At 35.0% G+C, this 25,051-nt stretch overlaps 1 protein-coding gene across 1 annotated transcript; it reads left to right on the plus strand.

Annotated features, from left to right (window-relative positions):
* The first annotated feature begins 5,804 nt into the window (after nt 1–5,804).
* LOC100378366 (atrial natriuretic peptide receptor 1-like) lies at nt 5,805–24,080 on the plus strand. Its single transcript, XM_002733646.3, has 20 exons — nt 5,805–6,453; nt 7,723–8,024; nt 10,991–11,126; nt 11,828–12,055; nt 12,572–12,650; nt 13,693–13,795; nt 15,453–15,554; nt 15,959–16,036; nt 16,657–16,761; nt 17,083–17,154; nt 18,331–18,499; nt 18,779–18,931; nt 19,778–19,952; nt 20,608–20,748; nt 21,545–21,668; nt 21,903–21,971; nt 22,377–22,551; nt 22,984–23,082; nt 23,183–23,274; nt 23,796–24,080. Exons 1-20 carry the CDS (start codon nt 5,805–5,807, stop codon nt 23,901–23,903), a joined length of 3,159 nt encoding a protein of 1,052 aa, XP_002733692.2. The 3' UTR covers nt 23,904–24,080.
* The last annotated feature ends 971 nt before the right edge of the window (nt 24,081–25,051 follow it).

Consider the following 25,051-nt stretch of genomic DNA (forward strand, 5'->3'; position numbering starts at 1 on the left):
CACCAATTTACATAGATTATCAGAGAAGGCTACGCTTCGACAGATTACTAATGAGCGTAACAATATTCCGCCAAACAGACCATTTAATTGTCATCAGATCATCAGTCGTAAAACTCAATAATTGACGGTTTTGTTGCGATGTCACGAGTATTTAGGCCATGTTTCATTCCTGCAAACGACGAAGGTTACCGTTATACTTATTCAATTAACTGGAAAGACAAAACACATAGAGAGTTGTTTTTTACTTTAGTAATGAAGTAGACAAAATATCAAAATGAGCATGTGCACTACACCGTGATAGTCAGTTCGTCAGTCATTAAAATGTTTTTACTCTAACAATGCGAAAACGTGCGTGGTTCGAGTAAAAGTCATGCATTGATGTATGAAGGTTGTCATTTAAGCGGCAATTAATCTGGGTACTGTACTGTACAAATATCCGATTCCCATGATCAGAGCGCACTGAGATAGCAATGATTTATTTTCGTAAATTATTATTATTATAATAGGCTAGAGCACTTGATCAATATTCAACATTATACGAAGCAGCATTGTGAACATGACATGTGTCGACGGCAGCCGCACTTCGAGATCAGCGTCATAGTGACTAGTCCATGTATATAACAACAATATAGCAGTGACCAGAACAGGTTTGGATTTTTTTTATAACAGTCAATATCATTCAGTAAATTGTAATGACATATCGATCGATTCACCTAATTCGATCACGTAGTTTCGTTGTGTGCATATCCTCTCTATTTCTACAGATCAGAGAATCAATTTGGCGTATTACCAGCGTGTTAAATGTGTAACTCAAATAATGTGAAAACAGCATTCCTATATGTGTGACTCGTCGGGATCAAGTCTACGTTTCTTGGTGTTTTCAATACTGTTTAAAGGAATTACGGCGCGTGTGATTTTGGTCAGCAAGGTATGCCTAATCGATGCAAACAATTGATTTTCATCAAGAAAAGTCAATAATTCATACAGTAATATCCCTTCCCCATTTTCGTAAACAATATGTCGTCTCATATACCTAGAAATTAATAGTTGATTCATAAGAATTGATCCATCTTTCCCTTCTGATTCTTGTATTGTCGACGGCTTTGACTCTTATCCACGATTATATGTGTAATTAAACTAGTATGTAAACGTTGTGCAAATTATATTGATAGAAATTCCCCTTCTGGCTTGCAATTTATTTTACAATTTACTGTAGGTATATGAAGTGTTATTGTAAATAGACGAAAATATGTCACATATAACGGGCTTGTGTAATATCAACCACCAATACTCTTATTATCATATAAGCTACTGTGTTATTCGAGGTGTCACATTGTTTGAGCGGCGGGCAAATTGTGCCGTATCAAATCATCATTGTGCTATAGCTTTCACTTTGTGTTATAATTTTTACCTAAGGCTAAAAATAGCAATGGCACAAAAAGCGCTACGCTACGAATTAAGAGATACTACCCTTTTTCCTACAACCGTGCCAGTGCTGGTCACTTTGTAGTATAAATTTACGTAATCGTTATCGATATAGACAACGGAACTATTCTGATTCGCTATACTTTATTCATTTTCGACCAACGCTAAAATTGTTGGTAACACGCTCGGGCGGTTCTTAATGTGTCAATTGTTTGCAACATTTATTTATTCAGTACATAGCAATATATCAGGAAATACATTCGCTAGTTTTAATATATTTTCAGTCAACAATTCGGCACAATTCTGCTGCATTCCTCGAATACGCTTTTGAGCTCGTCTTCTATCTTTTGGTCAGTTTCGAGGCTAATGTACGGATGCAGTTTCCCATATAATAAAGAATTCATTCGCGGCTAATACCAAAGATAACATGTTTTAATGCGAGAAGCAATATTGGTATGTTGTTGTTTTTTTTTGAGCGAGTGACGTGATTGACCTTAACATATACTTTTACTCATGTATCAATACAGTAACTGCCAAGGGCATACTGTGCGTTGTGCACGGTGTTTCTGACATATGTACGTGTTCACATGTAATCGTACTGATATAAACGCGCAGCGAATACAACGCGTAATTGCTTTATATTAAACCAATCTCTTGATACCCACAGAGATCACGCTAAGATACGGAATTTTATTGTGTATACTCCTAACTAATCTCATTCGGAGCATGCACAGTTGGCAAATTAATAGTTTAATCTTGCATATACTAACTTTTTTCTATAAAATGTAAGGTTTTGGGCAGTGTTACAGTAAACGCACGCGTGCAATTGACATATGTGCACGTGACACTATTATTATTTAATATTTATAGATGCAGGTTCATAGATCAATAGGCACTTAGCACACTTACAAAATGTCTTTCTTATATATTTTAAAATTATTGACTCTAGGGGGTGGACATAACACACTCAAATTGTTAGAAAATGCAAAAAATAATTTGAGGTTATTTTCGAGGATACCTCAAAGTTTGCACAAAGACAGTACAGCTGGAGTATCGACTGACGCAAAATTACGGCACGCTGTAACTTATTGTAGTGGTAGTTCATCTGCAATAGAGCGTCTGGTGTTTTCGATAATACGTTTAGTTTTCAAATTACAATGTGTCGAACATAATTAAAAGTAAATAATACATAATTAATTCTAACACTTTATAACAATCAAATCTTTACCTTAAATTTGAATTTATTTTGAATTATTTATATTAATGTAAGCAATGTATTTGACCTATTTATTAGCGTGAATTATTCTTCACGTCATGATGAGGCTCTCTGTTGCCTCCAGTGAATTCAATTAAAATTTAGACTGTTGGTGTTTACTTTTACTCAAGCTTTATAAAATATTCGGTTCTTGTCGTGAATATCAAAATGTCGTCATAGCAACATATTCGAACATTTACAGTGTATACTTAGTAGTATGTCCAACACTATTTATACGTGCATCAACCATACTCGTGTCGCCAAAAGGTTGTCACCAATAGTTTCTAATTTAATTTAAATGTTCTCATAAAAATGTAAATTATTTCATAGTGCAGTACAAAGTTACTTCTCATATATACAAAAACGAAAGGTCCTTATGACAATTTTGATTTTGTTCTAAAGTTATCTTCAACTCGTTGATCGGTAAACTCTCCTTGTGATTCAGCGAATTGATAACGTCCCAAGCTGGTGATACTTTTCAACAATTTACAAGACTCGTCTGACCCGGATGTCAGTTCAAAGCCGTGACTATTACGTTTGTTACATAACACAAGGTAATTAATTTACACGGAAAGGTTTTGCAACATAATATAGACAATATTATACAGCACGTAACATACTTCAACATCATATCAGAATAATATTAAAAATGAGCACATGTAGGCTATTTTGTATCCCCTTCCACTCGGAAATACACCACAAACAAAAGGTTATCTCTTTCATGAAAGGTGTGTAGCATGATTGCTTAGCAATGACGTCACATTTGCGTGACTGTTATTTCGTTGGATACTGTAATTCGTAATTACAATGTGGAAATTAACAGCTGTAAACTAATTTTCTCTTTGGACAGTGCATTTGGCAGTAATATTGCCCACCATACCATGTTAGAAACGAGCTTTCTTAAATAGAGAATGTAAAAATTTCATATGCTCCCCAATCTGTATTTTGCAGTAATTTTATTTAAAAAAGTTTAATTTATTAATATATTTTAGACTTAAATATTTACACAAATTAAGATTTGATATATAATGATAATCAGCTGATGTTATCAACAGACAGATTGTGTATTATATAGGTTATATCTCATGAATGACACTACGATATTACAATTTGCTATTTTGTTTATACCATGTATCCATTTTGCAGCTTCTAACGGCTGGAAACTAAAACAGAGATTGTAGTTTGTGATCGCCGAGCGTTTTGGCTCATTTGCACAACCAATCGCCGTACATTGATTATCATTAGTTCACCTTATTGTGATTAAGAAATAAACTGGAGATGCATTCAGATCATAATTCAATTCAAACCGTGGTTGGTTTACAAACCGTGACGAATCGCCGCTCGAAATAGGTGGACACAACTTTAGTGTGTGGATATTTCGAGAAATATTGCGTAAAACCACAAATAACCCGAAATATTAACTTATTTTGCAATAGTCAGCCATGATGTCAAATGCTCCGTTGCTTGCACGGACTAATCAGATTGCCGGAATTTGTTATTACATGGTATAGAGATACAGAAAATTAGTACACTGCTTTGTTACACTGAACTGTCTACATATGGGATAATTAAACAAATGTCTTCGCTTATGTCAAAAATCGACATTTATTATATGAGAAACTGTGATATCGGATATAAGCGGCTTGCTACTTGTTTCACTCGTCCAGATTATTGTAGTCAGCCTTTCACGTGTTTCTCTGTGAAGTAATTTCACATACGATAATTATCATCGATATCGCGAAAAACCTCTAAGTGTCACGATATTCGATCCAATTTGAGACCAAATTGCGGCGCTATTAACTTACACAAAGGGTCAATAGAATATTATGTATTGTTCTGTTTTTATTTATAAGTGTGAGGAATGTATTACTATCTGATTTTTTCCGGGTTCAGACAGGTTTCGAACATCTGACAAAATGCAACTTCATATTACAGTATAAACTAGTTTCACCGGTCCCGATTCTCCGAATAAATGCCATAACAGTCTGCTGTTCTCTGGGCTAGGGTATGTGCACAGCAGTAAAATGTAGTAGCTGACCTTGCCCTATTAACAATCAAAATATGAATTACAACAGAGGTAAACTAACAGTAAACTGTGTCTAATCAAATGCGCTCCGTTATGCAAATTACATCAAGCGCACGAAGAAGATTGAAAAGTCGTTACAAAAGAAATAAATACAATCTCCACTTCGTGACAGTTTGAATACACATCCCACGATTTTGAGATGTACTTTATATAACGTAGTGTATCCCCACGTGTAAGATGCATTCAATGTATCACTCTAGTGTTTTCAGACTTTTAAATGCAGTGACGCCACTTTCTGTCTAAGGGTTGCGTTCATTGATGTAATATGGAAATAGTGATTCCGCATGACTAATGTGTATGTCGGAATCGCCCTTGAGATTTGTCTGTTTCGACTGTGTTCCTAATAATACATTACAATATTGCACTACAATTAAAATTTAGAACAATCGACGTAACGTTTAAAACAATTGAATTTGACTACTTTTTAAAAACTAGCAGGATACGTTGATTATTAAAACACGCCCAAAGAGACAGTCGCGTTAAACAATTGAGCGTTGATGTGGAGATGTGTATGTGAGTGTGAACGTTTGAACTGCATTATTAAATTGCGCAAATCATAACTCGACCTATGTGTGCTAGCAATGGGCGTGGCTTATATTCATCATATTGTAAAAATAACACCATTGCCACACTGATAGATTTTTGTCTGTGCAGCGGGAGTTTGTACAAGCTTCCTGGATGAAAAGTCGATTCGTCGACCAATCAGAAAGCTCCTAGCTGAATGACAATAGTACACAGCTCTATATAGATCAACTCATAAGCTACGTCACACGGCGTAAATATGTCTGCAGTATTGAGCTAAAGAGAGGTTATATTCAGTAGTAATCACAAATTTGTTTTCAAAAAATGTTACTTGGTTATTATATCTGCGTCTTCTATTCACAGAAGCAGTGCGTGGAGTGAATACGTTATTAACTTGGGCATGGCAATGTATAGAGGATTGTTGTGTTGAAAATTTACGTTATACGTGCCGAACGAGTGAAAGTATTGGCTGAATCCGAAAACGAAGCTATGTTGGGATCGTATTCAGGGACGATTATGGTAATTAGCTTTGTTTTGTCAGTGAACGGACAGGACAACAATATTACCATTGGAGTTCTACTTCCTTGGACGGGTTCATGGAGCATAGGTAGGAGTATTGGTGGAGCAGTTTCAGTCGCCGTCGATTATATTAACAGTAATCACAATATATTACCAAACAGGACGTTGCAGTTTGTATGGAAAGATACTGGATGCACTGAAAAACAGGGACTCACGGAAGCCGTGAATCTATGGAGTACGACACAACCTCATGCGCTTATCGGTGGTGGATGCGACGAAATGTGTGAGCCAGTCGGACTATTGGCCTCATCTTGGAATATTCCCATGGTTTCATGGGGCTGTACTTCGAGTTATCTTTCGGACAAGTTCGAATATGAGACATTCGCTAGAACTGTCGGTCCTTATACTAAAACAGGACGTATGTTTGTAGAAATCATGAAATACTATAATTGGACAAGAGTTGCCATTTTGTCATCTACATCACACATGTGGCAACTCACTTCTCATGACATTCTATTAGATCTACAGGACTATGGCATTGAGGTTGTGACATTCCACACCTTCGACCCCGGGAACGAACATATATCGGAAAAAGTTGCATTGGAACACAGTCATGTGCTGGACGATTCTCTGTTGGTTACTAGAAGTAAGTGTTACTTTCCTGATAAGAACAACATCACACCAATGTATTATTCAGATAAAAACTCTTATTTTTAATTGTATTTCAAATGTTATATCACCATTACCCGGGGTTACGTTTATGTATATTACCAGAATTGCCCGATAATGTAACCGAATCATCTGTAATTACTAATTTCATTGTACTATTCTTAACCAACGTCCTATAATACGATCCAACTACGTCCTCGTTCCACAGCATATAAAATAACCCCAGGTAGTACCCAATACATTGAAAACTGTTTTCAAACAATCAATATATAATAAAGGTCGTTTACGTTCTCAATAATTCACATCGTCGTAACTAAACACGATAAAAGCTGTCGAGATACCTACTATATACTCAATAATATGCACTTATTGTGAAGAATTACAATACGTGTAATTCCTCTCCCTACAATGAGAGCATGTATTATTTAATTCCTGTATATTTTTGTCTCATAATAAAGTCTTAATGATTGTTATTATATTTATCTTAGTATCAATATCTCAGTATCAAGATATGTACTACTGCATCACTGCATATAAAGTAGTAATATTATAATATTTTACTAACATATCATCCACAAAAACCCACAATAATAAATACATTATTTTCCGGATTTAGGATGTTTTTTGTGAAAAGCCTAATATAGTTAACATACTTAATTGGTCAAATCGATTGCGACGTTGCTTTACGTGATATCAAATCATTATTTGGAATCAATTAATGGAAGAAGGTTGTACATGTTACCCGTGTGACTCTATAAATATTCTGAGTTCTATTGATTTTTGTTTTACAATATTGATACAAACTGACAGAATCATGAATCGAAGTATCATGATGTAATAAACCATTTTTCTTTAAATTGTAGTAAATATTTTTGTGTCAAGTAATAATGGTACTCATTTTAGCGAAACAATTATATATGAAATAGTTAAATATTCATTATTACATGCGATGTGTGTTATTTCATGTGTAACGCACACAGTCCTGCCAAAGCATTTGAGCTGATGTATTGTTTTCCCCACACATTAACACATTCGGCAATGACTACTCAAGTAAAGTGTATGTACAGTCACTTCAATTTGCAAATAAATGAATGAATAATATTGAACAAACATAATGTCATTATTGCGATAGACTTTATGTGCTTTTTACTCTGATGGGATTAGACGTAAAATTAAATGATTGTTTGCAAATTAATGAATATCCAAATATAATCATGCTTATTGGTTTTCATTGTCTGTTCTATAGTTTTCATAATATGCGCGTCTGATGGAGACATCCGGGATATCATGCTGACCGCTTTTGACCTGAGTTTGATAAACGGCGACTACATATTCCTGACTATTGGCATGCGGTCGGGGTCTTATAAAGGCGTGAACACGTGGATGGGTGACGATGGTAGAGACGCAATGGCTAAGTTAGCTTATGCTGCTGTATTTAATGTAGATGTGCTCATCCCACACACTGACGAATATATAGCGTTTGAAGAGGAGGTTATTAGACGTCTCAAAGAACCGCCTTTCAATTATAATCCGCCGGAATATATGGAGGTAAATATAACATGGCACATACAATAAAATATTCTTTATGAAATCAATAAGCTGAAAAAAACGTGGTTGTCCGTATATATCAAGATGACACATAACAGGGTATACCAAAGATAGTTTTGATTAGCAAGCTATGTTCTACAAATCGTCGCCGTTATCCCGTTGAGAGAGCAAGAGAACCACGAGTTGCTCTCTAGCCCACAACGAGATCGTGACGGCCATTTTGGTTGAGGGTATATAGACATACAGATTCTGTGAACATATTTATGTAACTCAATCTGCCAACTCGAAGTTCCAGTCTGTCAACAACCACGTGACATCCTCGAATAAACCTCCCGAGTATCGAGAAAAATAGTTCACTGGAGAACAAATGATTTATTATTTTAGAAGAGACAAAAATATTTCGCTTCGAGAACTAGGCGTATATAAACATGTACTAAAGAATAAAGTATGAATGAGCTGGGGAATGCATATACCCTGGAGGTTGGAGATAATTGAAACGCGATCTGGTAAACGGAGGAGTATCTGAAGCGAATTCAAGGTAAACATTCAGGTACGGCGCGCGCACAGAAAATGTGATTTTTTTATCTCAGTGAATATAAAAGAATCACTATATATAAAGTACGACTAAAATTGAAAGTTCAGACTACATTCTATCATTCAGCTATTCATCAATTTCTGAGAAAAACTAAAGCTCCCTTGCTAGCTGATTTCTTTTCTTTGCTCGTGTATAGAATATGAATCAAGTCACCAAAAGGAGCATAATTACCTCCCATTGGAAAAGCATGATCAAAGGCAAACATTGATGTTGCTCAGCTCCCACTGTGCATGTTATGCGTGTTGAATTTCGATGTGTTTGATAGATAGTGACGGTGAACTCAGTTATATATATATATATATTAATGCTCGTGCGGGTATTATCACTATCGGGGAATCAATACAATGTTGATGTGTGCGCTGGTTCTGACTGATTCCGTCAGTTGATTGCGGTTTTCCCCTATTGAACATTAACACCGGTCCAACATCTGCGAGGTCCACGCTTTAAAAAGGGGAAAATCGTTTAATGATGAAATGCATAATATTTTCCCCGTCCGTGACTTCATGTAGTTATATGATTCTGCCAAATGACCATTTGTAGACGCATGGTTTAGATGCACCTTTTTAGGCACTTTTTTAAATTAAAAAAAAAGTAGCACCTATACATATATATTCCATACATTGTTTTTAAGATAGCACTCATTGATACATAAATGTTAATCGGATTTACGATTATTTAAAAGGCAGTATAGCAACTCTGTTACAGAGATTGCGATTATGGAAATGAGTACAAAATCTCTATTTTTGTCCTTAGCACTTAACGGGAAGTTCAGTTTGATATAGCTTTGGCAGCATTTGACATTTCTACATTATCATCGGTTGTTGCTTCCCCCTCCGAACAACGTCAGCATTATTTGACATCTTCAACGGGACAATAGGAATAAATGTAATAGTAATATTTTAGCAAATTCCATAATTGTGTTTTATCAAAGAGGCGATCAATGCACACCTACCCAACATGTTTCGTTTTTTGTTAGTTTTAAATAAGACCGGTTAACATAGAGTCAGACATTTATTTCCTGATATTAACAAAAAGGATTGTTCTTGCATATTGTTCTTTGATAATTCTAAATTAACAACCTGTGTACTAGATATAAGATCACATCTCGTGAATAAAATGGTGCATATTTTATAATTACTTTAATCTTTAATCTGTGAAAGATTTGTAGTCAACACGACATTTCTAGTTTAAATGTTTCCTACAATGAATTATAATAAATTTAAAAGGTATATATTTTATCTAAAGAGTATTGTAATAGGGTTTACAATTTCGCAAATGTGCTGCCTTGCCTTGCTATTGACTTCACTCCATCCAACTACCAGATTAGCACACCCAAAGGATATACATTTCTGCTTTGTGATATCAACACCTCCTGCTAAGAAACAGAACTTAACATATTTAGTTCGATGCCGAGGGTATCTGATCACAGTAACTTGGGGTTGAAAATGAATAAATACTATTTTTTAAAGTCATCCGCTATACGCATATAAATGAAACATGGCATCTAGTGAAATCGACACCAAGTCGGTTTCAAATGTCGATTTCTTACATTAAAATGCGCAACAAAAAGTTCAGAGGAGATCGGGTGTTACGTTAATAACCATTTGTTCATAATCGCTAACTTGTTTATATTTATTCAAAACTGCACAAATCCCGCGTGTTCTGATGATATTCGACGATTTCATGACGAAAATGGTCAGCAGCCAGAATCAAGGGGGATTCGCACAGAGTTCTGGGTAAATCAAGGAAATACTCGCTGTTACGACACGCCTGATTGGCTGAAAATGAGTCTGCGCACTTATACGCGTATAGAGGATTCATTTTTATGCGTAAAGCGGATAACTTTTTTTTAAATAGTATTTATTCATTTCCAGCCCTAAGGTGACTGTGTATTTGATAACCGATATAAGAACTTTCTGGGGAAAATAGCCGGGAGGTGATAGCTGAGCATATTAAAGTCCCAGATTTTAGTTGGGATTCTTTGCATTTACCTTGATGTACCAAACAGACGAATGGTCTGGCGAGTGGCAAGACGGACGCGTCGATGACGTCACATTTTCGATTCGAACGCTGTGCTGAATTGAAGCGCACGTTGCCCCATGGGATTTTTCTCGCAAAATGCGCATATATTGACATTTTTGGCAATAATAATTCGTATTAAATTGTACCAGGTTTCCCTGTTCTGATATTTTGAGCCCATACCCGCAATCATAGTTAACAGTGTTCACAGTTCTCGATTCAGTAAGATATTTGAACCAGTTTATTCAGTTTCAGGGCAAGTACACAGGGCTTCCAGTGCCCGATATAAGACCCTGCTTCAGCCAATCAGATGGCTAGATTTAGACTAACAATGTTATAATTTGTGTTGTAGGTAGATGGTCATGCAGGGCGTTTACATGATGCAGTACTGCTCTACGCACTCGCGTTGACCGAAGAGCTACAGAATGGTGGTGATGAACGTAATGGTACATCTATTGCATCCAGAATGATGCCCATGACATTTCACGGTATTATGTCTCTTATGAGTTGTGTTTCAAATGTTTGGTTCCTTTCTTACCAGTAAAACACCACAAGCATGAAGATTGTATTTTGTATTTTAACCGAAACAATCGCCTTGGCACAAATACTTCCATCAACATGGTATCTTGGTTGAATTTACTGAACATAACAGCATTTTACAGTGATCTTCATTTTCGTGTTTTCAGTTTGCGCAATTGATGATGCATGGTGATTTATTAATCTTATTTTTGCACAATGCTTCGGATTTTAATTATGAAATTTTCAGAATGTCTTTGCGTAACATTTTGTTAAAACTGATAAAAACCAAATACATACAGTGTATTGGTGTTTACGTTTAACTGGTGATCATTTAAAACAAAGTATATGATTTCGACAACATTAATTTCCTGTGGCATGTAAACTCCCCAGTACACTCCTTACGTTAAAGATATACACAATCTACACAACCAAAACCAATACGATTCGAACAAATAAATGAGTGAACACAAATTAAAAATAACTGTCGTGGCGTTGAAATAATTTTCCAACAGACTCCAGGTATCATGGTATTACGCTTCCTGGTGGTTCACAGCGAAGAAACGGTGTCCCAAACATTATCTTATCGTCAGCGCGCTTGTTAACAACTGATCTATTTTACACGCTGTAATCTCGCAGTTACTTATGTACTATCATATACGTTGTTACACAGGGATATCGGGGAAGATGATTGTCGATGAATACGGGGACTGTGATCCAAACTATAGTTTACAAGTGTTTATAGACGACCATTTCGAGAAGATCTCAGAGTTTCACACACTCAATAATAGCTACCACCCACATCCTGAAATACGATTTATGTGGCCGGGGAACAAGACGTATCCACCGAGAGATCATCCTCCATGTGGCTGGCATGATGAATTCTGTCCCGACAATACCAGTAAGTCGTTCGGATGTTACATTCTACAATAAGACATTCTACACATATAAAAAGTCGCGAAATACATCATTGTAATTAATTTAGTGGTACATTTCTGCCTATATATAGTTATTATTCGGTTGTTCAATGCACTCATTTATAGACTTTTAGCGTCTTGGGACAATGATGTGAAACAACTGACTTTCGAAATTTGAGTAAATTGTGGGAAATATAATAAAAGTTCAATAACGCGTCAGTGGCGATCGTTTCGGCTAGCTATTCGATTCTGTGTTCTGTGAATTTAACTTCGAATTTAAAATGTGTTTCGTTGGTCGTGATTTCATAAAACAGGGCAGAATCCTGGCGAATCCCCCTCCCACAATGTTTCACATATTAATAGTCCAATGACCCCAATATAAGTGTACGAACGCTTTAAGAGTGCTGCTTTATTTTTAGTGTGATCATATTTTAATAATAAATAAACACATGAGCGTGTAACGAAATGTAAGAATAACATTCATGTATTTCCCATTGTAGTGACAATAATCCTCGGAGTGTTTGGTGTATTGTGTAGTGTGGCAGTCGCCGGGGGATTTGGATTCATTTTTTATTACAGGTAATACATGTATATGCTATTAACTGTCTATCTCAATATTCATCGCTACAATATATACATTACATAGAACACAATAATTACATTGAAAGTTATCAGAGATAAACTTAAAGCTACCGCTTTCTGAGACTAGTTTGTATGGCGAAATTATTTTGTTCTAGTCTACACCAGCTGCTGGTTACAGTTTGGAGGGACGTAAATATGTCATTATACCAGCAATTTAATTGCCTAAATTAGTCGTTCTTATTAGACGAGAGCGTGTTTATTATTATGCAAGCTGTGGTAAATTACACAGTATACCACTGGCTTCGTGTTTAGTCGTTGACCCCCAAATTTATATCTACTTTGGGCGGTAGACTGCCCGCAAATTCGACATAATGCGAGTATACTATTATACTATGACATAGTCTGAACGTACATTCAGTTCACCTAGGCACTCAGTTTAAGACGCTAATACACTTACAATAGCCGTTGCGAATAATCGTAGGTGCTGCCTTTAATATTTGAGCTCTATACTCCGATGTAATGTGTTACACTGACGTATGTATTACGAGATATTTACGTCAGTACCGATACCGATTCCAAGTGAATCTAAACTTTACCGTGACCATAGTTTTGTCCATTTTACGCCAACGTAACACGTTCGCATTTGCTTTCCTCTCGAACCAGCGTAAGTTGCACTGGCGTGAATGGCCACATAGACATAAATACACTAATAATAACACGTCTGGATATTGAGCCATTTATATTTACACTATTCAGACCATGTTGTATTATTGGCTTATATCCATCGATCAAGTGTGTTGACGCAAAAGCATGTTGGACGTACAAATCGTTTACGTTTTACCGCACATGAGCACCGGCTAGTTGATATCCCAAGATAAGATAACAGCGTTGCTCGTCGCTGTTGGCATTTACATGTAGATGCAAGAGTGACCAGTAAGCGACATTTCATTTCTGTTTGGCCGACATTTAACCAGCCCATAGGAATGGTGAAACCTACATGCTATTTTTACAGCATTTTGGTAATAATTTTTAATTTTAGGAAATCAAAACTCGCTGCAGAGTTAGCAACGTTCGCCCTCTGGAAAGTGGATTATGGTGATATTATATTTTCCATTAGCGGTGGAGCTAGTGGAAGTAGACGAGTAAGTTAAAATCCACATACTGTTTATTGTATCTTGTTGTCAAAAATTACAACAATTCACGGAAATGTATATACCAAAAAATATTTGCAGTAGATTTTCGATTAATATAACTTCGGTTTTGTCAGCATTTAGTTTTAAATTATTTATACATCGATATTGTGATTGCAATTGGTAAAATTATCCTTGCTATTTATAGAGTTGGTTCAAACGCCATGTTTAATTGCTGTCTGGACAACTCTTAGTCCTAGATCTGTCTATGCGAAAAGCATTTGAATATCACATATGTAGTATTAATTACAGAAGTACACATATTGTAAAATTTTCAGACACAATGTTCCCTGAAATACAACTGTGAAAATTATAAATTTATGCGTGTTTGAGCAGAGATAACCAAATGGTTTAACAATGCAATAATTTCAGACTGGATAGCAACAACTGCTGATAAGTATACAAACTCGTAATATTGGCTTTATTTCAAAAAACAATATTATATTCGATAATATTTCTGCTGATTATCGAAAACCGCCTGCAAAAATGTGATGTTAGAGTGAATCGAATATACAAGTCAATATATTCACAATATTTTCTCTTATAATCCGTCGATAACATGTTTAATAACCAGAGCCAGAACCGACAGTGACGAAAAACGATCAGTAGTAATATAATATATATAATATGACGTCTTTCCTGTATCTTTATCGATGGTAACATTATATTGTTTTACATCTACTGCTAACTGATGTGACAGAATACAATAATTTTCAATAACTGTATTCATTAACTATGCAAATTAGAAAGCTGAGTTTTAAAAATATTAGATTCCAGCCATTAAACGCATATTTAGTGTCACGAACTGTCTTGAATGTATTTTTTTCGAGTGGGTTGACCTACAAAAGTATAACCTATTTACGTTCTACACAGTTTGGAAGTAGTAAAAAGGCACAAGATAAAATATTGATTTCTCTACACTTCATTTTATGTTTTATCAGGCTTTCAAGTTCTACACAGATTCTTGCAACATACTACATGCAGTGTAAGACTATTTCACGAATACCCTTAGTTTTTTCACGAATTCATGAAAAAAAATCATTTAATTAAATCTTAATATAACATCGTTTACACACCAAAAATTGTACATATGTTAGAATCAGAGCTAGTGCAAAGAAATTCTTTTGAAATATTCACGTTATTTGTCATTATAACACCACTTTTTTAAAAATACGTCAGAGCGAACCGCTGTTTCCCATTTCTTTTAAACATCAATCAAAGACACAGTAACTCTGATGTACATAAATGGTGCCTATTGCGCAAATAGTTACGGTCATCACTTGGTACTCCTGGTGTCAAAGGATATTGCCGTGATTATTTACCAGATCATCCGCTATCTAGAGCACGTAGTACAAAATAATTTGTCTTACATTCTTCAATATTTCTGGAAATAAACACAATTTCAGTCAATTTTTAGTTTTTACTCAACAAATTTGGCTATTTTTGTCCCAAACCTCTGAAGGAAAGTTTAAACAGGCCAATTTTGTGAATTTGTGATGAAAAGAGGGAACTGGTGGTGAAAAGGTTAAATATACTATTAATTCACTGTCGCCTTATTACCTCAGCTAATAATCCGTGTTTTAACTTGGGAAAATACTTTGTTTTTCAGTTATTGAACTCTGTTTTGACAATGTCTAGGTCGAGCATGTCGAAACAAGACAACACCAGTGAAAGCGCAACGCAGGTGTTTACTCTAACAGGAATGTATAAGGTAACATCTTTTCAATAACCACTAACAATACACATTTTCTTTAAGTCAATGACGTGAATGGGTGATATGAAGGTCATTCAAAGCGTCGATATCGTGATGGTCTGTAGTCATCCATTAATGAAGTCTATATTCTGAAAGACGTTACTATATTCAAGGGCAACGAACGATAACACAACTAAATACAGTTGTTATTGTTGTCATATATATAATTTCGATGCAACAAACACGATCCTCTGTCACATTCTCTGCGGTTGTCGTCTGCTATTTTTAGGTAAAAACTGTACATTGCATTTCATATACATAACATCACCAACATTTCTGTAACAGGTTCGAATACAAAAATAATTGTTTATTCAAAAGCAATTCCATACACTGATCTTTGTCGTAATATGTTCTTGATTTAGGGTCAGATGGTAGCAGTTAAGCGAATAAATAAAAAATGTGTTGAGATTACATCATCATTGTTATTGGAACTGAAAAGTGTGAGTATAAAAATGGTTAGACTAGATTCACTTGGCAATTGATTAAAATGAATAGGTTGAATACATACATGACAAATTATGAGATGATTACAGGTTTATTGTGCGACAGCTCAAACACGCACAGTACAATTACTACATTAATATATGATCGCAATGCATTGAACTAGTAATAACATCTTTGGTTGTGTCGCACGCTGGCTGAACACGCTCACATTAACAAGCTAAAAACTGATTATTCAATATGTACCTAAGCATCGTTGTATTTTAATTTTTGAGTAGTTGCTTTGTTAAACATGCATATTTTGTTCTTGGTCAAATAACAATTGCGTTCATCACACAATACATAAGAAAAATTGATAAACATATATAAAATAAAGTATAGAGTAAACGAGAGCTAAATCAAGTCTTAAACTGATATTAGCAAACTGATATGCAATTACAAATCGCTTTTGATTAAACAACTTTTTGCACTGTAAATACATTTAACAAGACCGCCATTATATGTATACGTACATTGCTAATCAGAGGTTGGGGTGTTGTTCGAAGTAACTAGGCCAATAATTTAGACAACCTCTATAATGAGACATATATTTTGACAGAGATATGATTCCTTTACGCAGATGCGAGACTTGGTTCATGACAATATAAATCCTTTTATTGGTGCATGCGTTGATCCAGGTAACTGCAGCATACTCATGCAATACTGCAGAAAGGGAAGTTTACAGGTAAGGGATACTAGGTACATGTTGGAAATGACAAAAGAACTTTCCAAATCCACAAACACCATTACACATACTATTGGAAGATATTCATAACTTAATCATAACTTAAACCGTGTTCTGTAATTTAATATTCGTATATATTATACACAAATGGCTTCAGAAATCTCGCGGACAACGAAAGATCCACGATTTTTTTTTTGCCCTTCAAATAGGGTTTCATCCGTCATCGTATTCTCTGTTTCTCTGATCTATCCAACGATGATATTTGGAAAAGTGAACGCGATTTCGGGATACAATAGTAAGTTTAATGTTCACCTTTTCCAGGATGTTTTGGAGAGTGAAAATATACAACTGGACGAAACGTTCAAGATCTCTATAGCAACCGACATATGCAGGGTAAGTTACATATTTGAACAAAACGAATTTTACATCAAAGTATTAAAGTATCTGTGTGAAAACAATGTGATTTCAATTCATGCATTCTGTCATCCTGGCACACTTACAGTTAACCTTACTATTTCGAGTGATATTCAAAAATAACAAAAGCAAATCAGCAAAATATTACATATTTATTCGTTAAATGCGCCCCTTTTGTATGAATATGATCGCGCGTATTAATGTCGACACATAAGGCATTCCCACTGTTGTGACATCTTAGCCTCTTTCGGGCATCGGTCGATTACCACAAATAAGCCGTAGTAGTATACGCCTAGATTGTATTATGCTGTAGCGCGATCTTGCACTGATCGTCGTGTCCTTCTATTACAGGCGACCAATAATATAAGCAAGCGTTAATCGTTAATTTGCGTTCATGCCCTTTACCCATGACCTCGTCGTATGTTTGAACATTCGGGAAACAAAGTGAAATTACAAGATCAGCTGGACCGATGAATATTCAATGGAGTAACCGTGTTACAAAATAAAATAATACTGCAAAAATGCAATACGACATTGGTACAATGTGCGTTCATTTAATATACGTATGACACGCATCGTAACCGTTGCAAATAGTGTATATATCATTCTCTTTAAATATATTCGAATTGAATCTCGCGCAAACTATAATAATTGTTAATACAATGTCACACATGGCGCGCATAGTGTGTTCCTTGAATGGACGTTGAGTGTATGAACTCACAGCGGTCATCAAGATAAGCTAAATTAAATATTCAGTTTTTATCATTTTTTTTTAACAAATCGTACCAGGATATTTGCTACACGTCAAAAGAGTTACGTGGGAAGAAAGATGAACGACGAACAGTTGACACTAGTTTACTGTATTATGTATTCGATGGGTTGCCTTCGATCCAATAACATAAAAACATGCTTTAAGTTTAAACAATTTGTTAGAGAATGGAATATCTTACGATTTTTCCTACTCGAAATTTGTCCTGTGCTTAAAAGCTGCTATATAATGTCGATACAGTTCTTCGGGACATTTCAATTATCAGACTTAATGTCGATAACGTGGAATTATGTAACGACTCACTGTGACAATAGGAAGTGATTTTTGACGACGATCAATATCTGCCGATATGTCACATTAATTAATGTGCTGCTGTTCCATCGCAGGGCATGCAATACTTGCACAGAAGTACACTAAAGTCACACGGAAGGTTAAAGTCGTCTAACTGCGTGATTGACAGTCGCTGGGTTTGCAAGTTAACTGATTATGGAATGGGGGAATTCAAGGACGGAGAGGAGGCTGAGGAAGAGGAAGGAGAATATGCGAAATACAGTCGTGAGTAAAAAAAAATCGTTATAACGAACAACCGTCCGATTGCATTGATTTCACTAATGGCATATTGCACGAGCTTCGCGATAGCTTGCTGTGTGTGAATTCAAATTCTACAAATGTCATGATTTTTGATGAAAATGAAAATAAAAAAAGGCGATAACTCATACGAGACATACAAATAAAATAAAGTGATTTGTATTTGTTTTTGCATCCCTGTGTTTACATTGTGAATGATTAACGGGAATGAGTATAACTGCAATTATATGAAATTCAATTTATCAGGCCTACTTTGGACAGCTCCGGAGCATTTGCGATTCACGTCACCAGGATACTATGGCACACCGGAAGGCGATGTGTATTCGTTCGGTATTATATTGAGCGAAATTGCTACTAGAGGGGGACCATTTTCTATGCACACTTTCAACGAACCAAGAGGTTAGTAATACAATGTTAACATTAAATTAAAAATGAGTTAAGTGCATGTCATTCAATTAACGCAATATTGATGAAATTACAAATGTATCTTCAGCGAAATAAATAAAAAAGAAAAAGTGATCATTAATACACATTTTTCACCATCATTAATACACATTTTTCACCAATTGAGCCTAATATCAAGTGCATTTTAATGCATTTTTATTAACTAAAACATATGTTAACATTAAGTATATTGATACATTCCTTATTTTGGTTACCAATGTTGTGACGTATTTAGCAATATTTCAGTCATACTTTCATTGTCATCACTTGCAATATTTTAATTATAAAGTTAATTAGGATAATAACAATTTGGTTCAATATGAACTCTTTATGCAAATTTTAAATTCATCAGAGATCAAAATGAGCTTTTCTAATAGCCCATTTGCGGGTTTCAGTGTCACATGGTATTTTTGTCCCAATACGCAATGATTATCCGCATTTGTGCTGTCCTTGTTCGTAGTTCCGTGTCATAAAACAACTCAAATAATCCTCTGAGTATGCGTTTCATATGCCACCAAATGTTTGCAGGTGAACGTTTGACTTGTTGTAGCGAGAACTCCTGAAATGTCGCTTCGTACAAATCAGCAGGTAAACTTGATTCGTTGGCGATGCTCACGCACCATACATAAACTTCGAACGAGCGTGCTGCTTTACTGACGCACTTGAAACCTGCAAATCGCCAGTTCACATATTAGACGATTCATCATTATCTCATGTAAATACCAATTGTGCTTCCCTACAAAATATAGCAATCTAATTTTATTTTACAAAATGCCATAACACGTATTTCCTAACCAACAGATATTATAGAAGCCGTTAAAGCAGGCAAAGATCCTGTGTTCCGTCCTCTTATGCCTACAAGCATGTGTAAGCCAGCAATGCACGCACTTATGAAAACATGTTGGGCGGAATCTCCTGCAGCAAGACCTAACTGTGATAACATTAGACGAGCTTTGAATAAAATGAGTGGTGGGAGGTAATAATATTATAATTAATAATAAAATCATATGCATCAAATTTAATGAACATGTCAGTAATGAATTGATAGTGTAATCAAATGGCAATTTCCCAAACCACATTGTGTTTCTTGATATTAGACGTACTGGGGCTCTGTATTGAAAATTATATTTCACCTTTTCATTCTATTATTATTTTATTATTTTATTTCTACTATATTGCATTGCACAATTTTTAGAAAATTAATTCGGATCGAACTTCTTTAAAAGCTGTTTCAAATTACAATATAAATACTGCCAAAGTGTGTTTTCGTGTTTACAGTTTTATTGCATCTCTACATTTCATGTACGGATTGAAATTTAGCATTAATATTGATTACTTTAATATTGATCAATAAATATGTTTTTTTTTCTTTGTAAATTTGTTTGGTAATTCTTATTATCGAAGGTGCAATGACTTTCTGATTTTTTTTATATAAAACTCGCTGTTTTGTTAACAGTAACTTATATTTCTGACTTTTTTCATATCCGGTAATTTTGGAAAACCATTAGCAGAGTATTGATATATCTTCTTGCTTGACAATACTGCAATTATGGAAAGTCTTTTATTGTACCATTTTTCGAGTAGTGTTAAAATTCTGCAATTGTAATAAACTGATTTTAATAAACTTGTAGGACTATTAACATTGTGGATAATATGATAGCTATGATGGCAAAATACACAGAACAACTGGAAGAAGTAGTTGAAGAAAGAACGAGTCAACTTTATGAAGAAAAAAAGAGAATGGATGAATTACTTAATCGCATGTTGCCTAGGTAACGTTATCTGTGTATTTTCAGGTTAATCGTAATTGGATAAATTTAAAAACCCGGAAATTGTATAACGTACATAACACAAAAGCTGAAGTGGACAGAATGTCCAATCAAAATTTCAATAATAGTACATTAGGTAAATTTATACGACTGAGAACAGTGACCGTAACATAAATATTCTGTACATAGCCAACGAAATATCTGTTAACAGAAGTCGCATAGGGAAATGAACAAATTTAAGAACAAAACAAAATTAAACTACCGGCAACAATCAACAAGAACATAAAAACTGACAAGTACAATACACAGCCTAGTTAAATCGGTATACATGAAAACAAGTCATTTCACATGAGGTACTCTGGGATAATGTATGCAATGAAATGACCGTATTCTGCAAAATTTACAATAAACAATATATGAAATCGCATAATATTGGTTATAATTATACATCCGCCACCGTAACGCCATACGTTACGGCGTGCCGTAATTTTACGGTATTTTACAGGGAATTTTCGTCCTACCATATGAGTAAATCAGGGATTGACCGGACTCCACACAAGAAAGTTCATTAATTCTTTTCTAAACTTTTTGGATTTCGGCATTCCCATGATGTATCCTTGAAAGGACAAGATGTATAATAATAAGATTATTACGAGAATACCTCAAAGTATGCACTCAGACAGTACGCCGCCCATCGATCTCTGCGCACTCCAGCTGTACTGTCTTCGGGCTTACTTTGAGGTAATCTCGTAATAACCTCATATCAATCGAAAATAGTGGTATTATATAATGTTTCTAGATCTGTTGCCGAACAGCTGAAATCTGGCGAGGCCGTTACTGCAGAGTCGTATGACGAAGTGACCGTTTATTTCAGCGATATTGTAGGTTTCACAAAACTATCGGCAGAAAGCACCCCTATGCAAGTAAGTATATAAGTCATAGTTTAATCTAAAGGTTGGTGGTCGTCTCGCAGCACGTGTTTGCAATCCATGTCAACAATGTATTTTGTACCGAACATGATGCGGTCCGACGACCGCTATCTTTTAAGAACATATATTGTAGAAATTTATCCAGACTACAGTTATTATACGGATATTTATCTCACTGCTCTACATAATATAATCGTGTTGATGACGTCATGCATCATTCTTTTGCAGGTTATAGATCTTTTGAATGACCTTTACAGTACTTTTGATGACATCATCGACAATTACGATGTTTACAAGGTATGATATCATGTTTTGTTATCAGTCTCAAAGAAAAAAAGTAACAGCATATTTCCCATCCTAATAAATGTGGTGCCACGTAAACTTTATTATCATAGATATCAGATATGTTTCCCAATGTAATCAGTATTTAATGTAATTTGTGATGGCATTCTGAATTGCACAATTGGTAGTTGCGATAATTGAGAGCAGGTTTATTGTAACTCCCTCATATGATATATCTTTGTGCACCTGTATAGTAGAAAGTAATGTCACCCAACTTACCCCTCATAAGATATATATATTTAATGTTAATGTACTCATCTATATACAAGATGAACTTTCTTTATGGTCACTTTGACTGCGCAGCCGTAACGACAATATACACTGGAGAAGATATTGTTTGAATATATATCAACTTTGCAGGTTGAGACAATAGGCGATGCGTATATGTGCGCATCGGGTCTACCTGAAAAGAATGGCCATCTTCACGCGGGGGAGATTGCTACAATGGCTTTAGAGTTACTTAGCTCGTTGGTTACTTTCAAAATCAGACACATTCCTGGAAAACAACTACAGCTGCGCATTGGTATTCACACAGGTAATGATGTTTTCTGTAAATAATATTCATTTATAATGCCAAATAAAAGCTACATAAAGGATTGTAATTCTTAGTTTCAACAAAATGATTGATTAGATAATGTATTTGCCATCCACTTGTTGGCATTTGTAATACTCCCGTGCAAAGTTTACGTGTGTTTGGCTATAGATATTAATTGCATCGCAAATTAGTTCGTACGGATTTCCTAAATGTGTCACATTTTGTGGGTTCGATTACTGGTTCGTGCACACATATTCTTCTTGAGTGGCTATACAAGTTTGATTCAGACTGAGTGTGTTTGTACTTCATATATTACGTGTTTAAGTAAAACAAGATTACGAATCGCGTATGAACTTATACTTTTCATTATTAGAATAATGTTGAAAAACGTTTAAATCCAACATTCTCAATATATGTGTTTTATCGATGTAGGACCTGTTGTTGCCGGAGTTGTTGGGCTGAAAATGCCGAGATATTGTCTGTTTGGAGATACCGTGAATACAGCATCGCGAATGGAATCCAGTGGACTGGGTACGTAGATCTATTAAAGGAAAACAATGCAACACACTTGATAAAATTATATGTCACATAGACATCAATTTATTCATCATAGTTTTAAAATTTCTTCTAGCACTTCGGATCAATATTAGCAGTACTACAGCGTCATTATTGCGTCAGATGGGAAACTTTGTTTTAGATGAGCGGGGAGAAATAACCGTCAAGGTAGAAAGGCTTTTGTTTACATTTTTTACAATTGTTTTTTTCCAGTTTTATTTCCAACTTTTTCCAACATCAAAAAACATGTGGGTGAGAGATTGTTAACTGGAAGGTCGGAATTGATTTTGAGGAGAAATAATCTTCACAGAGAAAAAATTCACGGAATTTACAGAAAACTATATCGCATTATCCTCCGCCAAATGTGCAAATTATCCCCAAAGTTTGATAACAAATACGCTTGCCGTTTATAGCATCTAAGTAAAACAAATCTGACAGAAATACAAGCAGCATCCCATGAAATAATATAACTAAAAAGTAATAAAGGAAATTAATAACATGCACAGTAATTCTATCCCAGTCCCTTCCAGGCCTATTCTGATTAGACGCGGGTTTCGATCATACGGCAAAATATTGCGCGGACCTCCTCAAGCTGACATGGAACATTACGTAATAGCGATCTGAAACTATTCACAACATTTTTACGTTGTCTGGTTTTAATTTTCAGTTATTCCTACTTGTCTTTACAGGGAAAACAACCCATTATGGCATATTGGTTGAGAGGACGTACCGATAAATCGTTCACGATGCCTGACATGACAAAAGCCGCAGGTTTAGTGGAACATGATTTCAAGTAGCGTACACGGTTTTTATTCCGAAATAACATTTCATCTAGTTTCTTATCAAAGAATATGTATATTTAAATTATTAATGTAGTTTTGAAGTCTCTCCTGTGTACATTTCACGATTGATATTAATCAATTACATCATTAGCCGAATAATAGATAATGTCTGCAATAACAGTATGCTATTTATCTGAGAGTCATTATATATTATGTTGAAATTATGCTATGTTATTTATCTTATATAAAACATGTATTAGGTTATTTTTATTCAAATATATTAAGCAATATGTTATAATATGAAATGAATATTTAATATATGGAAAATGAAAAACTGGGAAACAAATATCGAAATGCGTTTTACAATAATGTTTTACGTTTTTATTATCTGCTTTTATTTGTTGCAGAATCGCTCTGATTTATTTTACTTTACCCTTGGGTCAAAGCGGTGGAAGTTTTTTTTTTATAAAAATAAAGCTACGAACACACAAATCTACAAACGTAAAGTCGCTTTATTTCAATCGCAACAAAGAAGCAAATGATGCTGATGAAGTGTAACCTAAAAGTATACTATTAGTCCGAGGAATATTAATGAATTAGTATGAAAAGCCTACTTGAAAAATCTAGTGAGTAATTAATCCATAATCTAAACAAAGGATTTTCAAAACTAAAGTAAATATACGCTTAGATCGAATTAGAATATGCCTGGCAGGTTTACACATTCCAATAAAGTATGGATACGAGTAAAGAACGAAGTAATCATGATACATGGTCTTGAAACAATACGCAATTATAATAAGTATGTCTCACACAGCATGGCTAATGTTCAATGTTACTAATACTATACTCAAACAAAATTATTAAGCAAAGATGGATCCAGAGAATGGATGCAGATAGAGTGAGTATCTGAATTAGAGGAGAAGGAATGAAACAAACATCAATCATTAACATCAAATCAATACTATGTGAAAAAATCCAAGTCGGGATTCAAGCCTACGACCTTCAGTACAATATTCAAAGTTCAGCTTCCGTCGCATAGCAACGCATAATTCTCTTCCGTATTGCTGTCCTTCGCAGGAATTATGCAACTTTCTCTCTTTTTTCTTTGATGAATTAATAACGGTCGAAGTCCGTTTGAAACTTATCGCTTTGGTGTATGCTGC

The sequence above is a fragment of the Saccoglossus kowalevskii genome, chromosome 11 (assembly GCF_978046115.1).
Source record: "Saccoglossus kowalevskii chromosome 11, keSacKowa6.1, whole genome shotgun sequence".
NCBI lineage: Eukaryota > Metazoa > Hemichordata > Enteropneusta > Harrimaniidae > Saccoglossus > Saccoglossus kowalevskii.

Excerpts from the sequence above, each read along its gene's own strand:
- LOC100378366 (XM_002733646.3), top strand. The coding sequence starts at position 5,805 with ATGGTAATTAGCTTTGTTTTGTCAGTGAACGGACAGGACAACAATATT. Across the intron at positions 6,454-7,722 it reads TTCTCTGTTGGTTACTAGAA|TTTTCATAATATGCGCGTCT; the intron begins GTAAGTGTTACT and ends TCTGTTCTATAG. Across the intron at positions 8,025-10,990 it reads ATCCGCCGGAATATATGGAG|GTAGATGGTCATGCAGGGCG; the intron begins GTAAATATAACA and ends TTTGTGTTGTAG.